Below are 27372 nucleotides of genomic sequence, written 5' to 3' on the forward strand. Positions count from 1 at the left end.
AAAACATTTTTGATAACTGCAAAAATATTTTATATAAAATCAACATACTTTTTAAAAATTGGAGGAACTACTTTCTGTGTTTTTCTAATCTCTATGGATTAACGCGCCAAACTGCCAAACAATATCATGAATGTTTTGTCAACGTCTTCTTTCAACGTTCAACGTAAATATTTTGAAATGATGGGGAAATCAAAAATTTAATGAAAACAAAAACCTTTGCATAAGCATAGTAAACCTAAACTATGTAAAAATTTTAGTTGATAAATTCACAGTCTTATTGAATAGTTGATCTGTTGGATGTAATATGTACCACAATATTCAAGATAAAGGTAATAAATTGATAAAACATTATCAGTCATACAGGTAGTTGAGGCTATTAAATTTTTTTACTATTATTATTTTAAAGGTAGTCTACATAAATACTAGACTAAAAACTTTTGTGATAAACCTTCTTTAGGCTTAAACTTTCTTTCTTATATGAAGAATAATACGAATATAAAAATAAATGAAATTTATTGTAAAATATTTTTTTATCAAACAATAATAAATCAATTACCTAGTTAGCCCAAATAACACAACTCTAGGCCTACTATAATTGTTAGTCCATTCAAATGATTGTTTCTCAAAAAGAAACAGACCTGAAAGAATTTTTCTTGGTTTTAAATGTATTTTGGGGCGCTGAATTCAAATCTGAAATTTGCTGACACGCCAGGAGGCGGCTTCACATCAAATTTAACTTGAAATTATATGTGATTTTGAACCAAGTTGAGAAGAATGAGCTGTACTACCAGAAGATCCGATCATTGTGTCAAAAGCTATGAATGTTTGAAAATTTTATCCTTGTGGTGTACTTATGCGCCTCCCAACTAGGGAATCCTAAAAGAGCATCTAAAACGGTCGATTCTGACAGTAGAACATTACCTTCTTATAACAATGTAATTCAAAATATTGATTATATCGTTTGGGAAGGCCTTAAACGTTAGGAAAAACAATAAAAAATTGTATTTTGGCTGTGAGGCATGGTTTTCTATTTTTGCTAGTCCTTAACTCCACCCCCCCCACAAACATACCAAATTTCTAAAGATTATTGTTCAGAATTAATTGTAATTTTACATGATATGTGATTTTTTATCATTACTCCAAGTTGTATAAGTTGCATAGTATGACAGTAGTGAGTTTTCAGAATATTTATAAATATAATACCCCTCTTCTGAAAATCAGAATTATATCGTAGTTTCTTGTGTGACCACACAATCTATTGGAAATTTTGTTGTTTTTAATTATCTAAAGAATTTTTTTTCAAAAACTCTGAGGCTTTCGAATTAAAATTGGAAAATTGAAAAAAGTTCCAAAATTTGAGGGTGAAGCCGCCTCCTGGCGTGTTAACAAATTTCAGATTCGAAATTAGCGCTCCAAAATTGAAATTGATATTGATATTGCCAAATAATTTTACAGACATTTCTACAGAGTACATTTAAAACCAACAAGAAAAATTCTTTCGGGGCTGTTTCCTGAAAAACGTCTATTTGACTGGATACTATAGTCCACGTTATAATGACAGTGGCGAAAGATAGGAGAACAACGTTGCCAATCCTCTATCTTGTCAATGCCTTCTATAGACGGTGGCTGATACAGGTTTATTGATGTGAACCTAATATTAACTTTTTATCCTCGATTAAAATAATCAATTACATTTTATTAAGCAAGAAATTACATTTTACAATAATTTCATAATTAAGATAAAATATTTTGTTAATTAATTATCAATTCTACATTGTTAAAAGACGATCTGGCAACAGAGCAATGCGAGAAAGAGATAGAGCTATCCGCTTTGTTGAATGATAGACAAGGATAGCAATACCATTCCTAATCAAACACTGCCATTATAACGTGGACCTCACTATAGCATATTTATAATTTCGAAATTATGCTAGTAAGAGAGGACCTATAAATGTTACATAGTCTATCTAATTTTAGCAAGTACTGTACTGGAACTTTATATAATATAAATCATTTTCTTATGCACTTTTAATGTTTTACTATAATATCGACAAAAACTTGATAATCAGTAACGTAAGTTAATATCGTTGACCAGCAAAATTAATCGGTAGAATGGGTCAACGAATATGTAAGTTCTTATTGTAAATTTCAAGCTGTTATTGATTGATAAAATAAGCAATTTAGAGTAATCGTCGAAAAAACAAACGGACACCGACTCTCGAGCCTATATCCACCATCATCATCAGTAGAACTTGCTAGGCAAGTTCTAGTAGGTATAATTATTTATTTATATGTATAATAAAAGCAAGATCCTATTTTAGTACTTTATAATAAGTTTTAAACTTGAAAAAGTATTGATTTTCATTTTAAGAATTTGAGCAATCAATAAAACATTATCCATAAAACTGATTAAAATGCCCTGCATCTATCAGAAAAATGCATTCCAATTAATATTTATCAATCAGAATTTGAAGTAATACAATAGCCTAACTTATTTATCATCTACCAGCAACCATCTGTAATCAATTAGTTAATTAATATTCAATTTAATTGAAGTTGAAAAAAATCAAATTACAATATTAAATTTTATTACATAGGTAGGTAATTAATTTTGGAAAATAAAGAATAAATTTCCATTACAATGATAAGTGATGAAGATATTTGTAATACATCTTTGTATCACAGCTTCTCTGTTGCGTGGAAAGTGAATGGACAATTGAATTTATAACAATAAAGAACCGTAACTTCAATTATTCCATTCACCTCAGGTCGTTTAATGTCAATTTAAATAGCTACTATAATCCGTTAAATCAAGCTATTATTGATAAAATGTGTTCTATTTTGAGTTTGAAGAACTAGCTGATTTAATTCAGTTTGAATGTAGACGATGCCTTTAGTTTGATGAATAGATCAGGTTTTGAGTACCTATTGATGTATAAATTATGAATCAAAAATGAGTTCGTTTGTTCAAGAATTAAAAATACTCTTCATTTGTATTTACAGTTCTTCTCTGCTAGTAGTGGATAAAACAAGTGAATTTTGAAAATAACCGCAAATCAATGTTTTTAAAAAAGAACAGAAAACATGTTGATAACCGAGTACAGAATACCTCTTCCACTGACAGTCAAGGAATATCGGATAGGACAACTGTACACTACAATGGAAATGAGTAAAGATGAGACTGGTGGCGGCGAGGGAGTGGAGGTGCTAGAGAACCGACCGTTTGAAGACACTCCTTTGCTTGGAAACACATTCAAAGAAGGTCAATACACCCACAAGATCTATCACCTTGCAAATAAAGTGCCAAAATACTTGCGGTATCTAACCCCAGCTGGGTCTCTTCAATTCGAGGAAAAGGCATGGAATTCATTCCCGTATTGCAGCACTGAAATAACAAATCCAAGCTTTATGAAAGAAAATTTTACCCTGATTGTGAAATCACACCATTTCGACGATGATATTGGTGAACAGGAGAATGTCCACCAACTAGCTCCACAGGAGCTTCAGCAGCGCACTGTCGAATTCATAGATATAGCTAATGATCCAATCAGGCCTTCTCTGTACAATGAGGAGTACGATCCCTCTCTGTACAAGTCCACCTATACACAACGAGGACACCTCAAAGGAGACTGGATTAGAACCACTAAGCCTATAATGACATGCTACAAGCTTGTGTACTCTGAATTCAAATGGCTTGGTCTCCAGGGAAGAGTGGAAAAATTTATACAGAGTACAGAGAGAAGAATTTTCTTTCTCTTTCATAGAATGCTGTTTTGTGGAATGGATAGCTGGTATAGTATCCCACTTAATCATATTCGTGATCTGGAAAAGCAGAATGCACTTGAACTTCAAAGACGGCGGAGAGAAGATGCATTGAGAGGTTACACAGAAACTTCATAGAACTCAATTCTAACTTTTTCAAAATATATTCTCTTATCTACTGGATTGGAGTGGAAATTACGGTTTAGTATTTTTTTTTTTTAATGTTGATTCCTCAATATTAACAGTACTATCACATTGCAAATATTAGTAGAACAGTATTTTTCACGAAAAAATAGTTTATATATCAAGTATAATTGTGAATAAACAATAAACCATTTGCTAATGGTAGTCTTATAGAGAGGGCCAGACCATACAGTACGCCTATGGCGTCACAGATAAGACGAGGCAGAAGGCAGGTTTTTACTTTCCTTGCCCTACTACCATAGGTAAGGAAAGTATTGCTTTCCAAAAAAATTAAGGTACCCAAATTTCAAGTTTTCTATACGTTTCAAGGTCCCCTGAGTCCAAAAACATGATTTTTGGGTGTTGGTCTGTGTGTGTGTGTGTGTATGTGTGTATGTGTGTATGTCTGTGAACACGATAACTCCATTCCTTATCAACCGATTGACTTGAAATTTTAAACTTAACGTCCTTATACCATGAGGACCCGACAATAAGAAATTCAATAAAATTCAATTCAAGATGGCGGAAAAAATGGCGGATAATTACTAAAAAACCATGTTTTTCACGGTTTTCTCGAAAACGGCTCTAACGATTTTCTTCAAATTCATACCATGGATAGCTATTTATAAGCCCTATCAACTGACATGAGTCTCATTTCTGGGAAAATTGCAGGAGCTCCGTAATATTTTTGTGAAAAATGGCGGATAATCACTAAAAAACCATGTTATTCACGGTTTTCTCGAAAACGGCTCTAACGATTTTCTTCAAATTTATACCCTAGATAGCTATTTATAAGCCTATCAACTGACTTGAGTCTCATTTCTGGGAAAATTGCAGGAGCTCCGTAATATTCTTGAGAAAAATGGCGGATAATCGCAAAATAAAAACATGTTTTTCACGGTTTTCTCGAAAACGGCTCTAACGATTTTATTCAAATTTTTACCATGGATAGCTATTTATAAGCCCTATCAACTGTCATGAGTCTCATTTCTTGGAAAATTGCAGGAGCTCCGTAATATTCTTGAGAAAAATGGCGGATAATCGCAAAATAAAAACATGTTTTTCACGATTTTCTCAAAAATGACTTGACCGATTTTTTTCAAATTCATACCCTGTATAGTTATATATCAGCTCTATAAACTAGCATGAGTTTCCTTCCTGAGAAACTAACAGGGGGTCCACCCCATTCTTGAGAAATTTACTTTGTAACCTCCTTCTCGTGCTTGAGGTAGGTGGGTAGAGCAGTTTATTCAAAAGAACACACGTCGATATTTTATTTGTAGAACAGCTGTTTTGACAACTTTTAAAAAATCCTTAAATTTCATAATTCAAACAAAGGAAAATGTACTCTGAAAACAATAACAATAGTATAATCGTAGTTTTAATAAAATTATTAAGCCGCCAATCGGCATAATGTTATTCCCCTAGATTATCCTCGTTTAAGAATGAGGCTTATAGATCAATGAGCAAGGAAAGTAGTGTGAGTGTACCACACCAGGTTTTTTTTGTTTGGGTTGTATTGTGTGCTACCTCACAATGTTACACGACGTTCCAGCCACTTCAGGGAAGGAAATATTTGTATTTTATTTATTCGAGACAAATGGTTGCATGGATGAAAGTAGGTACTAAAAAACGATAAAAGATGGAATCCCATTTATTTTTTTATATTGCCCCAATAGAAATACTAAATATAATACTGTACATAATTAAAAAAATCGAACAAATCTGGACATATAGGAGCAATGATTCATATAGAAATGGAGAGTTAGTTTTTTGGTAAATAACAGCCATAATATGGCTGAAAATAAAATGAGAGTTGAGTTATAAACATTAATGTTAATAATATAGATTATTTATTCTACAATCATTATGAAAAATATAGGGTTCAACAGATCAAGATCAGATCAATTGCATATCTAAAATTGAGCATCTGGATCAATTGTCCCAGGGCCGCAAAGGAAATTTTCTGAAATTTTATAAAAAGGCCAAAGGCGGGCCAATCTCAAGGTCTCTCTTTAGGCCGAACTACCCCAATACGATAGATGGAGTTATCTGATAGCTTATCTATATTTTATCTGGTAGTTCAGGGGTGCCCAGCCCCCCCCCCCAAGGCCAATGGCGCATGCCCCCCCCCCAATTCAAGTGTAATGCCCTCCCCCCAATCCATGTGTAATGACCCCCCCCCAAAGTACCCCAACTCCCAACTCTTTGGTTTTTAACATTAGTCAGTGTATGACAATAAAATTCACATCTTAAGGTGCTTACAGATATACGCGCCGCGAACATGAGCAATTCACTTTTAATCAGCTGATGCCAAGCTTTTTATATCTGTATTTTACCGTTTCTGTAAAAATACAGATATAATCAGCTGATTAAAAGTGAATTGCTCATGTTCGCGGCGCGTGTATATCTGTACGCACCTCTACATTCTAATCTTCCAAAGGACATTATTTACCTTTAATCTTGTGAGGAATTCTTTCTGTTTTCATAATATTGTAAAAATATATACCATCGTTTCTTATCTCTTTAAAATAGAAATAAAGTATTTTTTTGATATTATTTTTGAGACTAGCAGTGCACCCGTTCTTGTTCGGGAGGACTAGAAAGAACTTCATTACATCAGGAAAAACTACCGTACATTACACATATTTTAATAGGATATTAAAAGATAAGTAAGGGAGGATTTGCTTTTTAAATGTTAAGGTTACTTATAAAAAGTTGAATAATAATATCATTGATAATTCTTTATTGCAAAAGAATATTGCATAGCAATCTTGGTAAACATTCATACAAATTTGGAACGATTTTATTCATACAATATATAATGTCGGCAAGTTTAGGTATTCTAAATCCTATACTATTAAATGAGCAATTTCTGTTTAGATTTTTTGATGTTTAAATTTTTAGATGTTTATATGTTTGTATTTCACCGGATCTCGAAAACGGCTCTAACGATTCTCACGAAATTCAGAAGTAGGTTTATAATAATATATGAAAATTCGATTACACTAGGTCTCATCCCTGGGGAAACTCGCTGAAGGACATTAAAAGAATTTATTCATCCTTGGAAAAACAGCTGATAATTTCGGCGTCTGTTGATGATGGAAGTGAGTGAGCGAGTGCATGTGTGTGGGACTGAGACAAAATTATGACTCAGCTGTTGAACTTTTGTACATAATTCAATCAGGTACTTAGTGACAGTTGTACAAAAGCCGGTTAAATTTTAATCCTGATTAATTCCAGTAGAACCAATCAGATAAGCTATCTTTTTGAGATGGTCTTCTGTGATTTGGTTCACGTGACATGAATCAGGATTAAAATTTAACATGCTTTTGTGAGATAAATTTTTGCATTCCTCTGCGAATTAATCTCAATCCACTGTGATTAGATAGAACCTTTCTGTATGAACTATGAATATTGATTATAATTTATTCTTTCGTAATAATTTTTATATGCTTTTGTAGGTACTCTAGAGCGGAGCTCGGTGCCCCGATATTTATCATGAATTGGAATAGGTTGTCACTGATGTTGTGTTGTTGGTAGTATTTACTTTTTAACATTACAGGATCAGTAAATAACACAAGTCGAACAAAATGTATCTTTAAATGGTTTGGTTTTTGGAATAAAGATATCATCTGAACAAGTACATTTTGTAAATTCTATCTATTAATACCAAATATCGGGGCACCGAGCTTTGCTCGTTATTTATTCATTGATAAACAGATTTATTTCATTGATAATCATTTCTTTAAAATGATTGGGGAAGTACTAACAGGCACAGCCCAAAACTGTTACTTACCCGAATTTTGATTTATTCACTACGAAAAATATATTTCGTCTGTGATTTATTCACAGACAAAATCATCATCTGTTTTTCCAAGGATGAATTATCCTTTTCATGTCCTTCAGGGAGTTTTCTCAGGGATGAGACCTAGTGCAATCGAATTTTGATATCATATAAACCTACTATATTCCGAATTTCGTGAAAATCGTTAGAGCCGTTTCCGAGATCCGTTGAACATAAATAACCAGATAGCCAGATAACCAGATATAGAAATAGAAAAATATAAACAGATATACATAAATTGCTCGCTATTATAATAGGATAACAACTTATAGTCCAGTCAAATAGTCGTTTTTCAGGAAACAGCCCCGAAATAATTTTTTTCGATGGTTCTATATATATTTTGGGGCGCTGAATTCTAATCTGAAATTTGCTGACACACCAGAAGGCGACTTCACCCCAAAATTTTGGATTTTTTTAAGTTTTCCATTTAATCTCGAGAACCTTGAATTTTTCGAGTAAAAGCATTCTCTATATAATATTAAAGATAATAAATTTCCAATGAATTGAGTGGTCGCGCAGGACTACTTTTTGGATTTTATATCTGAAGTGTTCCACAAGATACACAACTTTGAATGTGCGAGAAATTTGTGATATTTTCCCCATTCTCACAGTCTCGCATATGCAACGTTGCGTATCTTGTGGAACACTTCAGATGCAAAATCCAAAAAGTGGTCGAGGTTGTGATGAATTTTCTCCTCTTTTCACTCCCATGAAATATACTTCTGTTTTCAATACCGTTCAAAAGTTACAGCCAATTGAATGATGATCTTTATTTTCTCATTTTTCTTGCGATTTTACTGTTATTAAAGAGTCTCTAAAATGAGTACAATGCATGATAGAAACTTGCGATTGGTCTTAAATGAGAGAAAATTTCATGCTCTATAAGCTGAGTTGCCCTAAATTGATCTTGCATTACTGTTTATATCGAAAAACTGTCGAGACTGTGAAAATGAGAAAAATATCGCATATTTCTTGCAACAGCAAGGAAATTCAAACACAGCAGGACCATTAGAAATTAAAATGAAGCAAAGGAAGTCAGAATAATAGTGGATGATGAAGTTATAATTTATTTTTGTCAAAGATTTACCTTCAAACTCATAGGCTTAAAATTACTAAAATTCCTGCATACAAAATATTATCAATTGTGCTTATGCTTTATATTGAGTTACACTTAGCAAAATATAACATTGTAAAGGTGGGAAAAATTAACTACATTAGGATATCTCTATTTAATACCTTGATTTCTTAATCATAATTCAAAATGTTGACATAAAATATACAAAAAATCATGCCCCCCCCAAAAATGTTGATGGCGCAAATTGCGCCATGCCCCCCCTTGTGGGCACCCCTGTAGGTAGTTAATATGAGATGAAAGAATACCAGAATAAAGGAAATCATTTTTCAAGTCTTTATGTTAATCAAGAGGGAGTTTGATTGATATGGGTATTTATAGGGAGTTTATTGGTATTTAAACTGAATGCATACGCATTATGCATATGCATGTATTATCGCTTTAGAATTGAATTTATTCAGTCTGTGGAATTTGTTGTGCCATAATGATGCATGTACTTATTCCATTAAATTTGCTAAGTGGACAGTGCGTGAGAGTTGAGTTATTCCATTACGGTACTTTTATAACTGTACAAAATTCTATCTATCTGTATAGAAATGTCAATTATATTTTATCTGATTCGTGTTTGTAGTGATATGGTACCGTATTGGTTTTTAAATGTAAAATGAATTATCATTTATCTCTTTTCTGTATAGGGCTACTTTTTATAGAAATAGAAAGAAAAATGAAAATCTCAGTACCCTTTTTGAATATTTAATCACATGTTTCGGATATTGATCAATTGAAAATGGCATCAATGTCCGAAACATGTTGTGATTAAATATTCAAAAAGGGTACTGAGATTTTCATTTTTCTTTCTATGAATTATCATTCTTTGAATAGACAGAAATATGAGCTCCCTGACTTTTAAGATGTCTGGTAATTCTTCTGCAGGGGGCCTCGGTCAAGGAAACCCGCTACTGGACGCATTATTCTACAGTACCATATGCGTGATTCTGGAAAGGAAGGTCCCCGGTTCAATCCCAGCCAGAGGACAATATTTTTTTATTTCCTACTTTATAGCATAACTGAAGACTATCAATGTAATTTTTACTTATTGTAGAGGAGAGTAAAAGTTGCTCAAATTATATTTATAAAATAAAATGCTGGTTGCAAGAAAGCCTGTCAAGTTTTAATCGTGATTAATTCCACGAGAACTAATCAGACAAGCCGTCTTTTAAAAAAGCCTTCTCTGTGATTGGTTCTTGTGAAATTAACCACGATTGAAATTTAACCGGCTTTTGTGCAACCGAACCAAGCTCTATTGGAACGGAAATAACATAATTTTTTTTGCACTTCTGAGAGAATATAGTAAACAAAATCCTCCTTACTAGGTAGTTTAATAATGATTTATTTTATGCTTCCTTTTGCAATTTTACGATACAATTTTTCTTGACAATAGAGTTGGTTCCATAATAACCCATCTTAATAAAATTTTTTAGTCGACATTCCACAAAAAAATATCATTAATATGTAGACTACAGTGAATTACCCAATCTGTCTTCCTTAATCTACAGAGATTACCTTATTTTATTACAATAATATCATAGCCATCTCCAATACAGGTGGCTATGATAATATTATACAATATACTTTCTACTATATAATTATATTTATCAATATTATTTATTATTTTATGAAGCTTTAACCTCATCATTTTTTTAAAATCCGATGTTAAACAACTGATTATCTGCTATTATCTGATCGAGCAATTGTAAGTTTGTGACAAAATTTTTGAATAGATATGGTAAGATAAAAACAAGTAGCTCTCTCGATTGAAGATTGAAATTGAGTAAAACGTAATCAAATTTAAAAATCCAATTCAATTTCTCAAATTGCAGTTGAGTAAATTATGTATAATTCTTCTTACTGCAGGTGTATATACATGATTGATTAGAATTATAAAATATAGATCTCCTTGATGGACGATCACATAGTTTTTAATTGAGGTTATGTTTTACTCTATGAACTCTGTGGTACGCCTTTAGTGACTGCTTGTATGGATGATCTATAGTTGATTACATTGCTATTGATTTTATGTTCTACTTCAACATATTGTTGCCGGTTTGTGAGGTAGTTTTCTAGCCAGGCAAGTGCATTTCCTACAATTTTTAGTTTTTTGAGTTTGCTTTTTAGTATGTTGAAGTCTATTGTATCAAATGCCTTTTGTAGATCAATAAAGAGTCCACAGGGGGTTTTATGTTCTTCCCAAATTTTTGTAATCTCATTGTGTAAATTTGATATTGCAGTCATTGTGCCGAGGTTCTTTCTGAATCCATGCTGCTTTTTCACAAGTAAATTGTTGTCTTCAAAATGGGATATTATTTGATTATAGGCTGCTCTTTCGATTATTTTTGATGGTGTAGGCAGATTAGCAATCGGTCTGTAATTCCTGGGATCAGTTTTGTCACCTTTTTTCAGTTTAGGATAAATCTTTGCCACTTTCATGTATGATGGAAATTTTGCTTGTCTTATAGATGAGTTAGCAATGTCAAGAAGTGGCTTTTTCAACGCGTCCTTGCAATACTTCATTATTTTTCCTGTAATCTCATCATATCCAGCTGAGTTACTTGGTTTTAGGTTGTCAAGAAGGCAGTCAATGTCTGATTCTGAAATTGTGGAGAAATCACTGAATAATGGAGCATCAAGCATCTCATCCTCACTATCTAATGCGTGCATATTTGACTTTGGTGGCGGTTGTGTGAATAAAGAATTGAAGATATCACTAATATGCTTGGGGTTTACTATTTTTCCGTTTTCCCAGTTCAGCACTAGGTTGTCCTGTACTCCTAGCTTGTTTTTGTTTCTTTCATTATTGATAATCTTCCAGAGTATTTTTGGTTTATTATTAGTCTTTTCAATTCTACTTCTTATCTGCTGCACTTTCTTCTCTCTCACTTCAGTGTCATAGGCCTTCTTTAAAGTAGAGCATTTTTCTTTATCTTCCAGAGAGCCTGTTGCCAAGTACTGGTTATTTGCTTGGAGTAGTTTGTGTCTCAATGTCAATGTGTTATTGTCCCAAAAGATATTTTTTTTGGATGTAGTAATTTTTTTTTAATTCTCGAGGCATTGCACTATCCATACTTATCCGCATTATCTTCAGAAAGTTATTATATTTGTCATCTACTTGAGGAGAGTTTGTCACCCTTGTCCAGTCAGCTTGCTGAAGCAATGTCTTTAGTTGATTTAGATTTTCTGTGGAGAAGTTTCGGGTGTGTTTATATATAGCATTTTCATATTCTACCGTACTAGTTACTTTGCAGAAGACAGTGTGATGGTCGGAAATTTGGTTTGGGTATGCTTTAGTTTCTATTGTTTTTGTGTCCATATTGTGATAACATCCGTCAATGCTAGTGGTTGAGTTTTGAGTGATTCTTGTGGCAGGCATCCTGTAGATTTGGCAGCCATGCTGTGTCAAGATATTTTCTAGGTCCTTACAGATTTGGCTCTCTGGTTTTAGAGTGTCTATGTTGGTGTCTCCAAGGACAACAATCTTGAAGCGCTTTCCAGAGTATTTTTGAAGTAGACTTCCAAGTCTGGATAGGAATTCATCTTCTGTTCTGGGGTATGGAGATCGAGAGGTGCCAATAATGATTAGGTTCATCCGCCTCATCCGTACTTTCACCACTACTGTTTCAAAAAGCTGTTCTGCAGGTGCATGTGACTGGTCTAAGTTTACTTTCTCCATTTTCAGTTGAAGGTTGCTTCTTTTATACATGGCAATGCCGCCCCAGAGAAGAGTTTTACGACAATAGTTTGCTATAAGAGTGTAGCCAGCAATATTGGTGTGTAGTAGGTCTTCCTCTCTGAGTCCATGCTCCGAAAGAACAACGATATCAGGGGTGTACAGACTCAGATCCATGCTCAACCTCTCCAGTTTTGATTGCAATCCCCTTTGTAGATTCAAGTGGTAGATGGTGAGTGACTTATTTTTCCTATTGCAAGTCTGTTTGAAGGATTGTTGTTTTTTTCTGTGTTCCTTGGTATGTGGAGTGTGGTTCAATGCTGTTTGTGGCTACAATGAATCACGCCGGACTGCCATACTGTAGCTGGGTCTAGCCTGGAAGTTTTCTTTCAGTGGCATCTTTTTCGGTTCCATAACTCTTACTATACTGTCGGCCAGTACATGTGTTCCTTCTTTGTTCAAATGTAGTCCATCCCAACTCAGGTGTTTCTTTTTCAGATTCTTTGTATTATCTATAAAATTTATTTTAAGCTGCTCACACATGAAATTCATAGCACCATTTGTCTCATCAACAAACCGGATACCACAGTCCTCTCGGTAGTGGATAGAACCTATATACCAATCTGTGAGGGGGAATCTACGTATATTTGCTTCCAATGTAAGCCAGAGCGGCCTCATTACATGATTTGGCGTTCTGGCTGATGGTACATTGTTTGATCCTACATTTATTATTACTTTTTTAGGCATTTTTTCTTGTTTTGCTAGATATTTACTCACATCCTGGATTCTTCCTGATGGTATAATTTTTATATTCGGACATTGTTTCATCTTTCCAACCATAACCTCACCGACACCTCTTAGACTCGAATCACCAATAATCAGATGGTCAGGCTCCTCTCTTCTTTGTTGGCTCTCTGCTTCAATCAATGTTGCACTACTCCTTGAAGTCATTCTCTGGACATCCAGTAGATGGGGTCTTTTTTGGTTTTTCCTCTGCTCAGTAGGCCTATCAGTTTTCCTATTCTCTAAGATTTGGTCAGGTAGGCCCGTGTCATCTCTATGATAATAATTTTTTTCAGGTAGAATGTGTTTTTTGTGTTTTTTCCTGTTATCAGTGTTGCTTTCCTTATTTTCTAGAAGTGGGTCAGGTAGGCCCATGTCATCTTCGTGGTCATTCACACTTTTCCCCGCTATTCCTTCATTACTTTCTGCCTCTCTCAACAGGTTCTGTGTGTTCGTTTCTGCCTTCTTTCTAACCGAGCATGATGGTTCAGGGTATAAGCCTTGTGTAAATTCATATATTACCTGCTCCATCCTGTATATAGCTGCATACACATACTCGTGCTTCCAACCCGCACCGAGCACGCTCCTCCCTCGTACCGCCCACGTACCACCATCGCACAGCAATCGCTCCGCCTCCGCTCTCTACTCGCACCGATCATGAACGTTACGGAATATGGTAGATCTTCTCGCATTCCCCGGTCGAACCATTGTTGCTCGCCGGTCGATCATCAATCGCTCTGCTGGAGTGACGTTCGGTCTTGGAGCGGAACGAAAGTCTGTACGCACCTTAAGACGTCAGTCTTTCTTGCTAGTGATTCTGAAAGTCTGTCATTATTAGATTTTAACAATTTTATTTCTTCCTTGTATTCTTTTATATCATCTAGGAGGATTTTGATTATGACGTCAAATTGTTTGTCAACTATAGGTTTTTTAAAAGAAGGCTCAGTGTTTGAGCTGTCAGATTTATTCAGCAATCCAGATATATGTATTACTTCGTCACTCAGTTGCTTTTTACACTTTTCACACATCCAGAAATGAACATTGTGAGTTTCTCTTTTAATACTGTCATACTGCTCATCTGTGATGCCTACACAGTTTATATGGTACCATGTCCCCTCGTCACAGTCACAGGCCACCGCCTTATCATTATTGAGAACTGGGGTTGTACATAAATTACATAAGTATTGAACTCTTATAATAAGAATGAATTTATGAGTGATAATTTGAATTTTTATTCAAGTTATACAGCTGTCACTGTTTGGATCTGCCATTTGAATAGTTGCGTTTGTAATTAAGTGCATTGAAATTTAATTTTATGCCACCATCGATCCCTCAAGTGTGGGTAATGGATGAAGCAGAAGGTATTAAAGCACAAATTATAAGACCATTACCACAATGTATGCTTTTTGCAATACTTACTTTTCTTTCCGAGTCCGGTCAACACTTTCAAAAAAATAACTGCTGCAATATCATTGTCTGAGGCTAATATGAAGTCGTCATGGGTGCATGTGTGGTCCATAAGGGGGCAGCAATGCAGGTCCTGCATCCTTTGCTTTCCTGATCCTGGACTTCTCCACACATATAGTTTATGTCCATATTTTCGTCCAGGTAATCCCTTTCCATCATATTTGATTTGCACTTAGCTACTCCCGCCCGCATCCGGTTTAGTGACTTGTATTAACTATACGTGAGGATCCCTCCAGGTGACAATGCTTCAGATACAGTGACCCGGGTGCTGCACCACCACAATACCAGGAGACGAGGCAACATTGACCTGCCCTACTCCAGACTGTCGAAAGCACATGAATGCTACCCCTTAAAGATGCTAAAATTTTTCAACAGACTGCCGATTTGTGTTCGTGATCTGGAGTATAGGAAGTTTTGTTGGCTGGTACGTGAGAAACTCATTAACTACCCTCTGTAATCACTGAGATATGATAAAACTAGTGGACTTGTGGAACAGTTTGAGAGTGTTTCATAATTTAGAATCACAGTCCATCCACAGAGAGCCACATGAAGAACTATCTGCAGCAACTCAAGTTATTTGTGTTTTTATTTTTTTAAACTTTGACGAAGTCATTATGGCGACTGCCGGTCATGGACTGAATATACTGAATTACTGGGCTTTCTCTCTCCATAGTTGAAGGCGGGCCGCTGTAGGAGTTGATTCCAGTGAATGGGTCCTATCCATAAAGTTCTTTCTTGATTTGTTACGTTTTGCCTGTATTTGATGATCATAAAGAGGAGGGTGCCGAGGGTCGGTTTCCTGCTTAGATCTTCCTACATCACCAGCCACTTTTCTTCTTATAGCTGGAGTTGCTATTCTTGTGCGGGCAACATTTCATCAATTTGAGTTGATTTCAGACATCCGGTGATGATTCTTGCAGTGTCATTTACCATTCTATCAACTTTGTTTTTATGTCCTGAAGCAGACCATACTGAAGCTGCATGTTCTCCAGCCGATAAACTAAAGTGCTATTGCTATTGCTGTTGTTCTAATTGTGTGGAAATTGGCTCTTCATGTGCTCCCAGTCAGTTTTCGGATTATACAGTTACTTGCAGCAACCTTTTTTTACCCGTCATTAAGCAGTGCTCCTTATATGTCAATGTTCGGTCTAAGATCACTCCTAGGTATGTTGTTGTGGCACAATGCTGAAGCTTTTGTCCCTGCCATGTTATATTGGTCACTTACTTGGCCTCCCTGTTTCTCAAATGGAAAGCACATGTTTTAGTTTAGCTTGGATTGGGTTTCAGGTGGTTACTTTTGTAATAATCTTTTTGCAATATATTTCAGTCTCAATTTATGTTATAAACAATATAAGTTATGTCTTGATATTTGATAGTATTTTTTTTTAAATATTTCGGCGAAGTTTGAAGTATTGTTCTGTGTTACCTTTTAAAATTAGAAAAGTAAAAGCTATTTTAAATATTTACAGGAATAATTTATGATGTCATAATTGAACCACCAAGTGTTGGATCAACAACTGATGAGAATGGACATTCTAGGCCGGTAAGTTCAAGTAATCTTAGTTCTTAATTTTCTTTATTTGCCTTTTACCTCTGTGTTACTGTAATTTTACATCTAAAGCTGGATTTTCATATAGGCTTAACTTCGTATCATGTTTCGTAAAAAAATATTTTACACACGAGTTTTAATGAGACTTAGTGTATTCGTACTCCCTCGGCCGGGCTATGTAGGAATAGTCCCAATAGAACTCATGGTTAGAAAATTTCAACTGAACTGGTCACGGACTCTGATAATGATGTATGGGAATCCAGCTTTATGGTATTTCATTCTTGAGTCTTCAAGACTGATTGTAATTGGAAAAAATGTTGCCTTGACTTTTGTGTTAGAGTTGCTTAAGGAATAAATTTCTGTCTGAATATGGTGTAAGAGCATATTAACATTTTTTTAAACGCTTTGCAATTCATTTTTTGCTAAAACTGTATAGAGTAAATAATTCTATTATTAATTACATGCACAAATATGGGTGTAGCCACATAGGAAACGTGGGATACGGTTGGTGGTCGACAAATGCTCTGAGAAATACATCACTTACTGATAATTATATATTTATTTGAAAATTTACATATTTGAGGGCACCAGGAATGTATGTACAAGCGTATGTACAAGTATCGTTTCAAAATTAAGGAAAACTCTACATGGCAGGAAAGGGTTGAAATTTTCAGGGATCTTCAATCCAGGTTTAGCGGCAGTGCTGTAAAATATACATGCGGCTGCCATGATTCATGACTAATGTTAGGCGGCTGCCTTTCCCTGCCATATACAGAGTTGTAACTTGATTATGAAACGATTCTGTTATTTTCTGAAGTCAAACGCAAAGTAACAGTCGGGCGTTTGCTTACGGATGAAAAATTACTCTCTAGGTGTTTGAATGTTGCAACCCACACAGATATCCGACTGTCTGTGTATGTCTACTCACGTCAGATGAACAGTGCTTTGTCTGTAAAAAACTCAAATAGATCCCATTCGGATGAGAGATTTCAATATATCATACAGATTCTTTAGGATAAATAGGCCTAAAATTATTGAGTAGCTGTAAATTAGCTCAAAAATTGTCAATTGATACATTAATTGGAAATTATAGGAGTAAATTTTGAATGATGTGTTTTGGGCCAGGTGGCATTCATGCCTTACAGAGTGAATGGCCAGTACATAATGGAGGGCCTCGCATCGGCGTTCCTGTTCTCATTGGGCGGCCTGGGATTCGTGGTGCTCGACCAGACACACAGCGCCACCACTCCAAAGCTCAATCGCATCCTACTCATTGCTGTTGGATTCATATTTATTCTTCTATCTTTCTTCACTTGCTGGATATTCATGCGTATGAAACTTCCGTAAGTACACTTCAATATATCTTCTCATTAGATCAATTATTTAAAGAATTGCTTTTCAATAAATTTTGCAGAAAAAGTATTTCATTGGCTCTTATGGAAGAATTCACTCATCGGAAGAATGAAAACTACCAGAAAAACAAATAAAAATAAATTAGAGATAATTTCTAATCAATGAAATTTATATGGCATGTAAACTACCAGAAAACCCAATAGTTTTCTCTTTTTGCCTAGCAAATCATACATACATTGAGGTATAAAGAAAATCAGATTATTCATTTGACAACTAAACTAAAATAATGATGGATTATCATTTATTATTCTGTTCATACATTATTATCAAGTAAAACGTATTGTATACTAGCAGGTAACCCGTGCTCCGCAAGGGTTTAGAGCACAAATAGTTTTAAAGCACCAATTTAGTTTTATAGTCCCTTGCTGTTATTGAAAGTATTGACAACTATAATAATTTACAATAGAAAATCAATTTCATTGGGCTTTCTTATTACGTAAACTTTGTATCACAAATAAATTTGCCTCAATTATTAAAATTAGAATTATTAGATTAACAAACATGAAAATGGGCTTTAATCATCCTTGTTAAATGAAAAAAAATTATGCAAAATTTGAAGTTAATCAGTTTTAATCAGTTCAGACGTGATGATGCGTCAACCATGAACTCCCTATCCCGTACGTGTATAAGTCAGTTCTTTTCTTTATTATACTATTCTAAGGATTTCGTCGAATTTCGATAAGCTAGGATTTTAAGCAAAGCAAAAGAAAATCAAATTATTCAATTGACAACTCAACTCAAATAATGATAAATTATTATGTATTATTCTGTTTGTACATTATTATAAAATTAAACGTATTGAATATTTCGTCGAATTTCGATAAGCGTAAATTCTGAATTTTTAAACCACATATGGAGAATGATGACCATTGCAAAAGCCAACAATAATTTATATTGATGATGCCAGATATTATGTTCTGTTGTATTGAATGAAGATTATGGAAAAATTCTTGTTCAATTTCTATAATTTTGCATTTGTTTTTTTTTCAGTGGTTATCTGAGAACTTGAATCTTGCGACGCAAAACATTGCTCTCGGTTCTCGTGTTTACAACACACCAGTATCAGCGTTGTCTACTTCTTGTATTCTATAAATTATATTTTACTGTACTTTCAATGCATTTAAATTATTTCGACTAAATTTATAAAAAATAAAATTGAACAATATTTTTGCTATTTTTATTTTCCTGTGAATGCATCTAAACTCCATTTAGAATACTTACTTGTTGCTGAGTTTAATTATTACAAGAAATTTATTCAATTCAAATAATATTATTTTTTCAGAATTGCTTCTTAAATAAAGAATACTAGAAGTATTTTACAATTATAAAGCTATATGCAGTTTTAACTTGAAATACACTTTACCATTAGCTCAAGTAATGACAACTAGATCAGGACGAGTTCATTCCTATGAAGTACTTTACTGTAAGTGTAAATAAGCTACTAAACTAAGGAATTGAATTTTCAGAAATATTGACACTGTTACAAGTAAGAAAATTTATTTGAAAAATGATTCACAAGATGCCTTATATTAAGAACAATGATATATTTTTAGAAAAAGTCATAATGTAAGATAAGTAGTAGGCTACTGTAGCTCTACATTATATTTTAGTTGAAATATGGATGAATACGTTCTTCTTATTCTAAAGCTGCATGACTAGTAAGGACAAAAATGAAGTTGTAAGAAAATTCAAAGTTGCCTTGAAGAAAAGTGTAGGGTGAAAAAAGCGCATGTTGATAAATAAGTTTCTAAAGACGAATGCAGAAAACACTGAAACAGAAAAATCATTCTTGTTTTTAGTTGAATTATGAAATCATTTCATATCGTAATAATAAGAGGAATAGTTTTATTTACAAAATAGTAATATAAGTCGCAAAATTTGAGATCAGTTCAATATTTTCGAATTTGACTTGGTGGTTCAGTACTGTACCTGTTGCGATTTCATTAACTAATACATCAAATTTAATACTCTACATCCAAAAATCATGTTTTGTAAAAATAAAAGGTTTAGTGGTTCAACTCGCTAATCTTTCACGGTTTCGTCCACCAGTTCCCAAAACATTTAATTGTTGATATTTGGTAGATCTTTTGGGCCTCATATTCGGTTATAGATCCACAGTTGGGTCTCTTCATAGCAAAAGCCATTCGGTAATAATGATGATACATAATTCTAGAACTAAAGATTACTCAATTAGTATAATCCAAATGCCAAGTCTACAATTTGCTGCATTTGTTGAATGGAATGCATTGGTGTTATTTATAAGGAATGGTGAAAATATGAAGTGAATCTTACTACAGAGTTGAACCCAATGAGTGCTTTAAACCCTGTGCGTTAAAGCATAATGCTGAAAAAATTTGACTATAGGCAAATGTCTCAATGTTGAGGACTTTTCTGGGAGTAAGTTTGTATTTCGGTCCTTGTTCAAGATTTTCTCTAACGAGTGGATATTTTATAATTGAGTGGCATAACTATTATAATCATTTTGATATTCAAAACATCTGAATCCAAAAATATTATTTGTATGAATATTTTTGGACTGGACATTTTGCGAAAGTGAAGCCCTTAAAAGATATAACGCTATTTTCGGAGCTTACACGCTTTGCTTGAATGAGTGGGAATAATCTCATTAGAACTTCTGATAATAGGCTAATATTTTCTCTCTACCAGACAAAACGTAAACTGATACTGAATCGAGTGAGGGAATCCAGCTTTAAGCCATCAATAGACCTCATGACAGTTGACGGGGATCACACCGGTGCGATATTTCCCAGGCAATGAATAACCGAGAAAATATCAACCGACAAGATAAAGCGCACGGGGATTCATACAGCAAGCCTTAGGCCCGCTGCCCGCCGCAAAGTAGCTCCACGCTAATCCACGAAAAGCAACCCACGCCGTGGGACGTTTTGTAAACCATTGCTATAGAATTATTCATAATCAATCAGCTGTCAAGTGGATCACTGTCAACGCAAAGTGAAACCTCGGTAGCGTGGAACATGGCTACCTCGACAAAAGCCAAGTATAGCCGAAAAAACTGTATTAAAACAATATAAAAATCTTGTTAGTACCCTTTATTTTTTAAAACTTATTTTTCAACTATTGAACTATCTTAAAGTTTTTAGAAAATAAAGGGTAGGCTACTACAAGATTTTTATATTGTTTTTATATTAATTAGATTTATACCTAAAGTAAGTAGAAAAATCACGTTGTCTAGTTGTTATATGTAATTCTTGAATTCTTTTCTAGATGACTGACATTACATTACTTTTGTTGTTGTTACTGGAAGTGAATTGTCTCAATTTATATTGACTGGCCCTCCAACCACCAACCGAAGAAATTACGAAAAAAATTGTGTTGCCAAAAAATTAAGGAAATAAAAAATGATAACATCGCCAAAATATGTTTCTCTTATAAATATTACTTCCCTTAGAATTAAGGGATGTCGTGAGAATGTTATATCAAAATAACGGGGAAAATGTCTTCTTACTATTGGTGTCTGAATCATTTTTATCCGACCCATAGTTATTTTTTAATTACCCTAATGATTATGTTCATCTATGTCGAAACATTTCGAGCAGAAAACATGAGACTTTCGACATGCTAGAAACATGTAGAGACGCCTACATTTAGAATAAATGTATTCTAGGTACATTGGTGTAGCCTATCGGTGTACGTATAATTTATTAAGAGATTGAATTCATAAAAGTTTTCAAAGACTAGCGCATGCGCTAGTTGTAGGCTTGCGCAGTACAACGAACGAGTGACCCACGTTCCACGGAAACTGTGAATAAATCACTAACCGATCCACGCGTGAAAATCAAATTCGTGGAAAATTCTCGGCTGGGTGCAGTTTGCGGCGCGCCATTGCTAGCAATGCTTTTACAAAACTTTCTATCAAAAAATCTCCTCGGTTTTAATCGATTGCTATAGAAATATCCATAATCAATCAGCTGACAAGTGGATTATTCATTGAATGTATTATACAGATGTCTAGAGAAGCCTAGCACTGGTTTACAAAACATCCCACGGCGTGGGTTGCTTTTCGTGGATTAGCGTGGGTCTACTTTGCGGCGGGCCTTATACACGTGCATATCCGATTAGACGGAAGTGACTAATGATGATAATAATAAAAATAATACAAATTAAGATAATAAAAATAGGTAGATAATTTATAAATATATTCATTCAATATACAGTTATCAAGAATAAATATATTTAGAAATTACCTACCTATTTTTATTATCTTCATTTGTATTATTTCTATTATTATAGCCTACTAAATTGTTATATACAATTTTAGAAGACTTTATACAATAAGTGTTAACTCAAATTACTAGGAGGGACGAAATTTCATCATTTTGAACTGGCATCCTTAAAGTGACTCAGTTTCGATCTCAGAACCAACTCTTGAGATGCCAGAATACATTTGCAAAACAGTAGTCACTCTAGTAATCAGTGAGTAAATACTCTATTACAAAGTTTCCAAAAGTTGTATACAACGTTCTTCAGTAAGAAAAAGAAATGGATCAGCAAACTGACCTAGTGGTAGGGACTTTTGATATATGATTACCTCCTTACTATCCTAAACAAAACTGCGGAGCCAAAAATTGTCTTCCAAACTTTTTCCTCTATAACCCTTCCTTGACTGGACTATAAATTAAATATGGTGGGTATTATCATAGAGAAACAATAGCATAAGTAGATGTCCCATGGTATAGGGTGTTTATGTCGTAACTTTTTCTGTTATCTCAAGCCGATAGTCCACGTAGTTCTTTCACATAAAGCTATGTGACGCCTTCAGTCTCTCATATTGTGCCGTTCATACAATCTCACCCGGCCAAAACAGTAAAAATCTACAATAATCGACAGTAATCGGCTTGAGATAACAGTTAAAGTTGCGACATAAACGCCCTATACCATGGGATATCTACTTACGCTATTGTTTCTCTATGGTATTATTCAGCTGAAATCATTACAAAGCTGTCGGCGCAGAAAGGATAGTCTGTGTGATAACTCCCAAACAGCATCAGCTTTCTAAGTGAATGGAAAAATTACAGAAATAGCATGCAATTAATTCCAGCTGACTGAATAAATGATAAATCACAATATTTTTTTTCCTTATGCACTTTCAATGTTATTTTTATAACCTGAAAAAGGACGAAGGAATGAGTCAATTTTGTTGTACATTGAACCTGACCTGTAAAAATGTTCGGAGAATAAGTGTTCAAAATTTAAGCTGATTGATCAATTCTTTCTAAAGTTATTGTAAAACATACAAACAGACAGACAACGACTTTGGCCTTGAGTAAGTCAAGAGTGAGAACTTGATAACGCTCGTTCAATTAAAAGTTTCTGGTTTCAAAGACAGTTCATGACCGAGTTATCCAACCCAGGGGGTCACTAGTATATTTAGGTATCCTCTAACATTAGAGGATGCATCGGCTTCGTCTTTGAAGCTACTGTACGGTGATGTTAAATAGCCTTAATCCTAACCTGATGCTGCATCTACATTTTGGCCCAGTAAGCTGGCCCAGGCCCAGCCTGCAATGTGACCAGTACCCAATGAACCACCCATTCACACACAGGCGCTGGCCGACATTGACCTTCATTGGGCCAAAGTGTAGATGCGGCATTACACAACGTACTTTGCAAAGTCAGGTGACTTGTCGACGATGTGCTCGAACTCGGCGAATGAGAGCGCTCCGTCGTCATCGAGGTCAGCCTCGTCGAGGATGTTCTGCAGCAGGTGTTGCATGTCCTGGTCTGACAGCCGCTGTGGCTTCGTCAACAGGTCCACCACCTGCCGCAGGTCTTGCACGCCCAACATGTCGTCTCCGTCAAAGTCTGCAATAGCATTTCAATCTTCACTTACCAATCACAGTCTCAGTTAATCAAGTTTAGAGAAAATATAGCATAACAAGATAATAATAATTCAATTCAATTCCCATTAAAATACAAACAAGCCATGTAATTGACTGAATGTACATAATACCCAAAAATATAATAAATAAAATTTACTACAAATGTGAAGGGAATTGATTTTTTTCGAAAATTAACCTACTCAACTATGAGAAACCATTTCGTACTACAGCAGGTTTAGTAGTAATAAATTTAGATTAGGGATGGAAATAGATATCCCATGGTATATGGCGTTTATGTTCCAAATTTCACTGTAGACTCAAGCTGATGGTCCAACTAGTTATTTTTCGTGAAGCAATGTGACTCTGGTAGTCTCTATCTCTTATTGTGCCATTCAACACTCTCGCCAGGCCAAAACAGTAATAATCGGCTTGAGATGACAACAAAAATAGTTTGAAAATTGGAACGTAAACGACTTATACCATGGGTTATACTTTATGCTATCTTTTCTCTATGGTTTTACTTAGTACATACAGATATCCAAGACTGGCCTTCTTGCACAAGTTTATCATGTACATACACATGTTCATCAGCGAGAGGCTTCTAACATAAAATAAACAACCAACAACAATGAATAAACCACTGGAAAATTACCACTACTTGTGCCTTATTTGTTTTTGTTAGTATTAATAGAAGTTATTAATACTGGATTAAGGTGCATATTGTAACTGTTGAATTTTAAAGGTAATAGATTTGAATTGAATTGATTGTTCTATTCTGTTGAATGCGAGCAGTGAAGTATGATTAACCCCATTACCAGGGTTCTACCCCTAGTAGACAATAATACATCTGGACAAAATCTAAGACCATCGAATAATTTATGGGGCAAATCTTGTCGTACACAAAACATTTAGAAAATTAAATTTGAGATTTTTTTATTTTAAAAATGCTATCATATTTACTTGTCTTATTGAATCTTAAGAAATTTGATTTTTCACCTACGACGAAATTCAAGGTTCATATCGTATTTTACTCTCAAATGACCTGATTGGACAAATTCAGGGTTATTCCTGTCTTTTTTTCACTCGCCCAAAAAAATAGAACAATCAGTGTGCTAGGTAGATAGGAAACACTTTGTTCTATTCCTCACTAAACAAGTTGAACCAAAACGTTGCATATGTGCCCTCACCCTTACATGCCGAAGGGTCACTCGTTTGCATTGTTCTCCCTTGACCGATCCATGCCCCCATTAAGATAGGTTTTACTTAAAGTGAATAAGTAACCTAAATATCTCACCAAAAATTCGAAAAGCGTGCTCCGCTTTGACAGCTTTGGGCGCTGCGTCGCTGAAGACCGACATCATGTCAAGGAAATCCTCGAAGGTGCAGTCGCCATCGCGGCTCGAGCTGAACACTCGACAGATGCGCTCGCCAAACGGATTGACTCGCAGCTCGGGGTATTGCAGCACCTTGCTCATGGGCAGCTTGGCATTCCGGTTGTGACCGACCTTCTCCGGAGCCAACGCCTTGAACTTCTGGTGTGCGCTATACAAACACAAACCCAATTCAATTTGGAATATACAAAAATTCAAATGTTTTAGTGAAATCAAATAACGAAATTGGTTGGAAAATTGATTAAGTTGGCACATCATCCAACAATAATTATGTTTCGTGGATGATTACTTGAATTTCGAATGAAAATACTGTGCTTTTTCTTTTATGAAGTTGAAACATCAAACACCTTCTTCTTCATCCTTTACTCACACTTGTGGGATAGATGGCGTAATAACATATTTAAATTTTATCAATAAACGTTAATCAAAGAAGTCAAATTCTAGGAGTCAAACAGTATGGAGTTAAAATGAAAAGGATACGTTTCTATACATTGATGCTTCACGAAAATAACAAAGGAAACAAAACATATTCGAGATATTGATGTTGCACATGTGCACACCTGAATAGTGCATTCATTATTATTATTATTTCACTCTGCCAGGCCTTTTTCGAATTTTCAGCTGAAGGAGGCAACAAACTTTTATAGTTGAAGGATTTTTAAATACTTGTAATTTATTTCCAATTTTACCAATATGCCATTGTTCATAATAAAAAAGGTCCCAAAACATGTTGAGCTCAGAGGTTTCATAGATGTTCCATACAAAACTGCACTGTATGCTTTTGAATGCCTGATGTATACAAATTTATAGTTATTTCACAGCTATTATATTAGACAAGATACAGCACTCAGAATGACACAGTGTAATAACCACATTACGTTGAATAGTTTGGCGAATTTGGAAAAAGAATGTACAATAAGTTACCAGTTGAAATAAAAGAGCTAGAGATTAGGCAGTTCAAAGTTAGTGTGAGAAATATTTTAATTGACTGCTGTCCTTACAGTATAGATGACTTAATAATGTGATGTAATTTTATGACCTGTGATGATGTTGTTAAATTTGTTATTGCTTGTATGTTTTTTGGCGATGTCTTGCATTTGTTTTTAATGTTGTGGCAATAAACAAATGTTGAATCTTGAATCATTCGGCCGCTCAACAAGAAGATAACACGCTTGTTGCTATCAATTATAGGGTCGGAAAACTCTGACGGTTTAATCGTGTCGACGTACAGGTCGATCGATTATTACAGGGTATATCCTGTTGAATATAACCTGTTAAATAGAGCCCGAGCATGGTTCAGGGGACCACCTCTTCTAAATTTACATGATTACACCCCCCTTTTGAATTATGCTTATACTTTTTTCTAATCTATATATTTTTCCCACTAAATTTACTTGATATTATAATTTTTAACTTGAGACCATAAGAAATCTTGCAAATCCGTGCATCTGTTTGGGCCCACACCGGATAAGTCATCGTCATCCGGGCTGCATGACTCCCTACTACCTATGTCATGTTGCATACTACATAATTATTATTATTATATTGTTACACATATAATCAATTCAATCATTAATCAATTATACAATTTCATAATATGGAATTTCATGATTATTTATGTAAGGAGTAAATCCTTAGAATCTCACATATATTGGCCAACCGAAACAGAAATCATTTTCACATAGACCTCAGGTCCATGTGAAGATTATTACTAAATAGAACTGTCGGTTCAATTCTCTATTCATTCTGGTGAGTTGATAAATTTCAATTACTAATAGAGCTTTTTAAAATCCTGATTTACTTTCATTTCTTCCCAATGGTATATAACCTTCTTTTACTTTAATCTGTTATTTTTTTATGTTTTACATTTATTTATAATTTATATGATTGTATAAGAATTTATGTTGAACTGACGGATTCGTCAATTATTTTTGAGAGGAATAAAGAACTTTGAATAATAGAAAATACTCACTATAGAATCTCTTTTTTGGTGAAGAATGTCAAATCCTGGAAAAAAAGTATTATTAAAATAAAAATAGAAAACAATTACAACATAAACAAAATTCATGTAAATCAAATAAATGATGTTTTTGTTCCAGTGAGTGAACTTCAAGTATCAGGTACCGTACCTCCCATACAAAACTTGGAGGGATATGCGGAACAGAGAAAAGTAGGGATACAGCGGCGGCGATGTTGCCAAGCTAAAGCAACCAGCGTTCTGTAATATTTAGTGAGTGTTCAACTGCTCATGCTACGCATACTCTCTGGAAGCACTCTCTGGTAGCTTCCTCTCTGGAAGCACTGAGTCGATTGAATCAAA

At 34.5% G+C, this 27372-nt stretch overlaps 2 protein-coding genes across 3 annotated transcripts in view; one reads left to right on the plus strand and one right to left on the minus strand.

Annotated features, from left to right (window-relative positions):
* LOC111051392 (putative oligosaccharyltransferase complex subunit CG9662) lies at positions 1–18965 on the plus strand. 2 transcript variants are annotated; one of them, XM_039423972.1, is made up of 4 exons: positions 133–329; positions 16308–16381; positions 17513–17730; positions 18791–18965. In XM_039423972.1, exons 1-4 carry the CDS (start codon positions 305–307, stop codon positions 18807–18809), a joined length of 336 nt encoding a protein of 111 aa, XP_039279906.1. In that variant the 5' UTR covers positions 133–304; the 3' UTR covers positions 18810–18965. The 2 variants fall into 2 exon arrangements, with proteins under 2 accessions (XP_039279905.1, XP_039279906.1); XM_039423971.1 differs by lacking the exons at positions 16308–16381; positions 17513–17730; positions 18791–18965 and adding an exon at positions 3004–3945 and having other exon boundaries at positions 1–329.
* The window catches only part of LOC111051562 (calcium and integrin-binding protein 1), a 14237-nt gene continuing 5407 nt past the window's right edge, over positions 18543–27372 (minus strand). Inside the window, exons 2-5 of the mRNA XM_039423973.1 lie at positions 27025–27059; positions 24956–25203; positions 23446–23644; positions 18543–19569 (exon numbers count right to left, since the gene is read on the minus strand). Coding sequence (XP_039279907.1) covers positions 19548–19569; positions 23446–23644; positions 24956–25203; positions 27025–27059 — 504 coding nt within the window. The 3' untranslated portion in view covers positions 18543–19547. The remainder of the gene's footprint in view (positions 19570–23445; positions 23645–24955; positions 25204–27024; positions 27060–27372) is intronic.

Source organism: Nilaparvata lugens, chromosome 3 (genome assembly GCF_014356525.2).
Source record: "Nilaparvata lugens isolate BPH chromosome 3, ASM1435652v1, whole genome shotgun sequence".
Lineage (NCBI taxonomy): Eukaryota > Metazoa > Arthropoda > Insecta > Hemiptera > Delphacidae > Nilaparvata > Nilaparvata lugens.

Coding starts and splice junctions, on each gene's coding strand:
- LOC111051392 (XM_039423971.1), top strand. CDS start 3,085: ATGTTGATAACCGAGTACAGAATACCTCTTCCACTGACAGTCAAGGAA.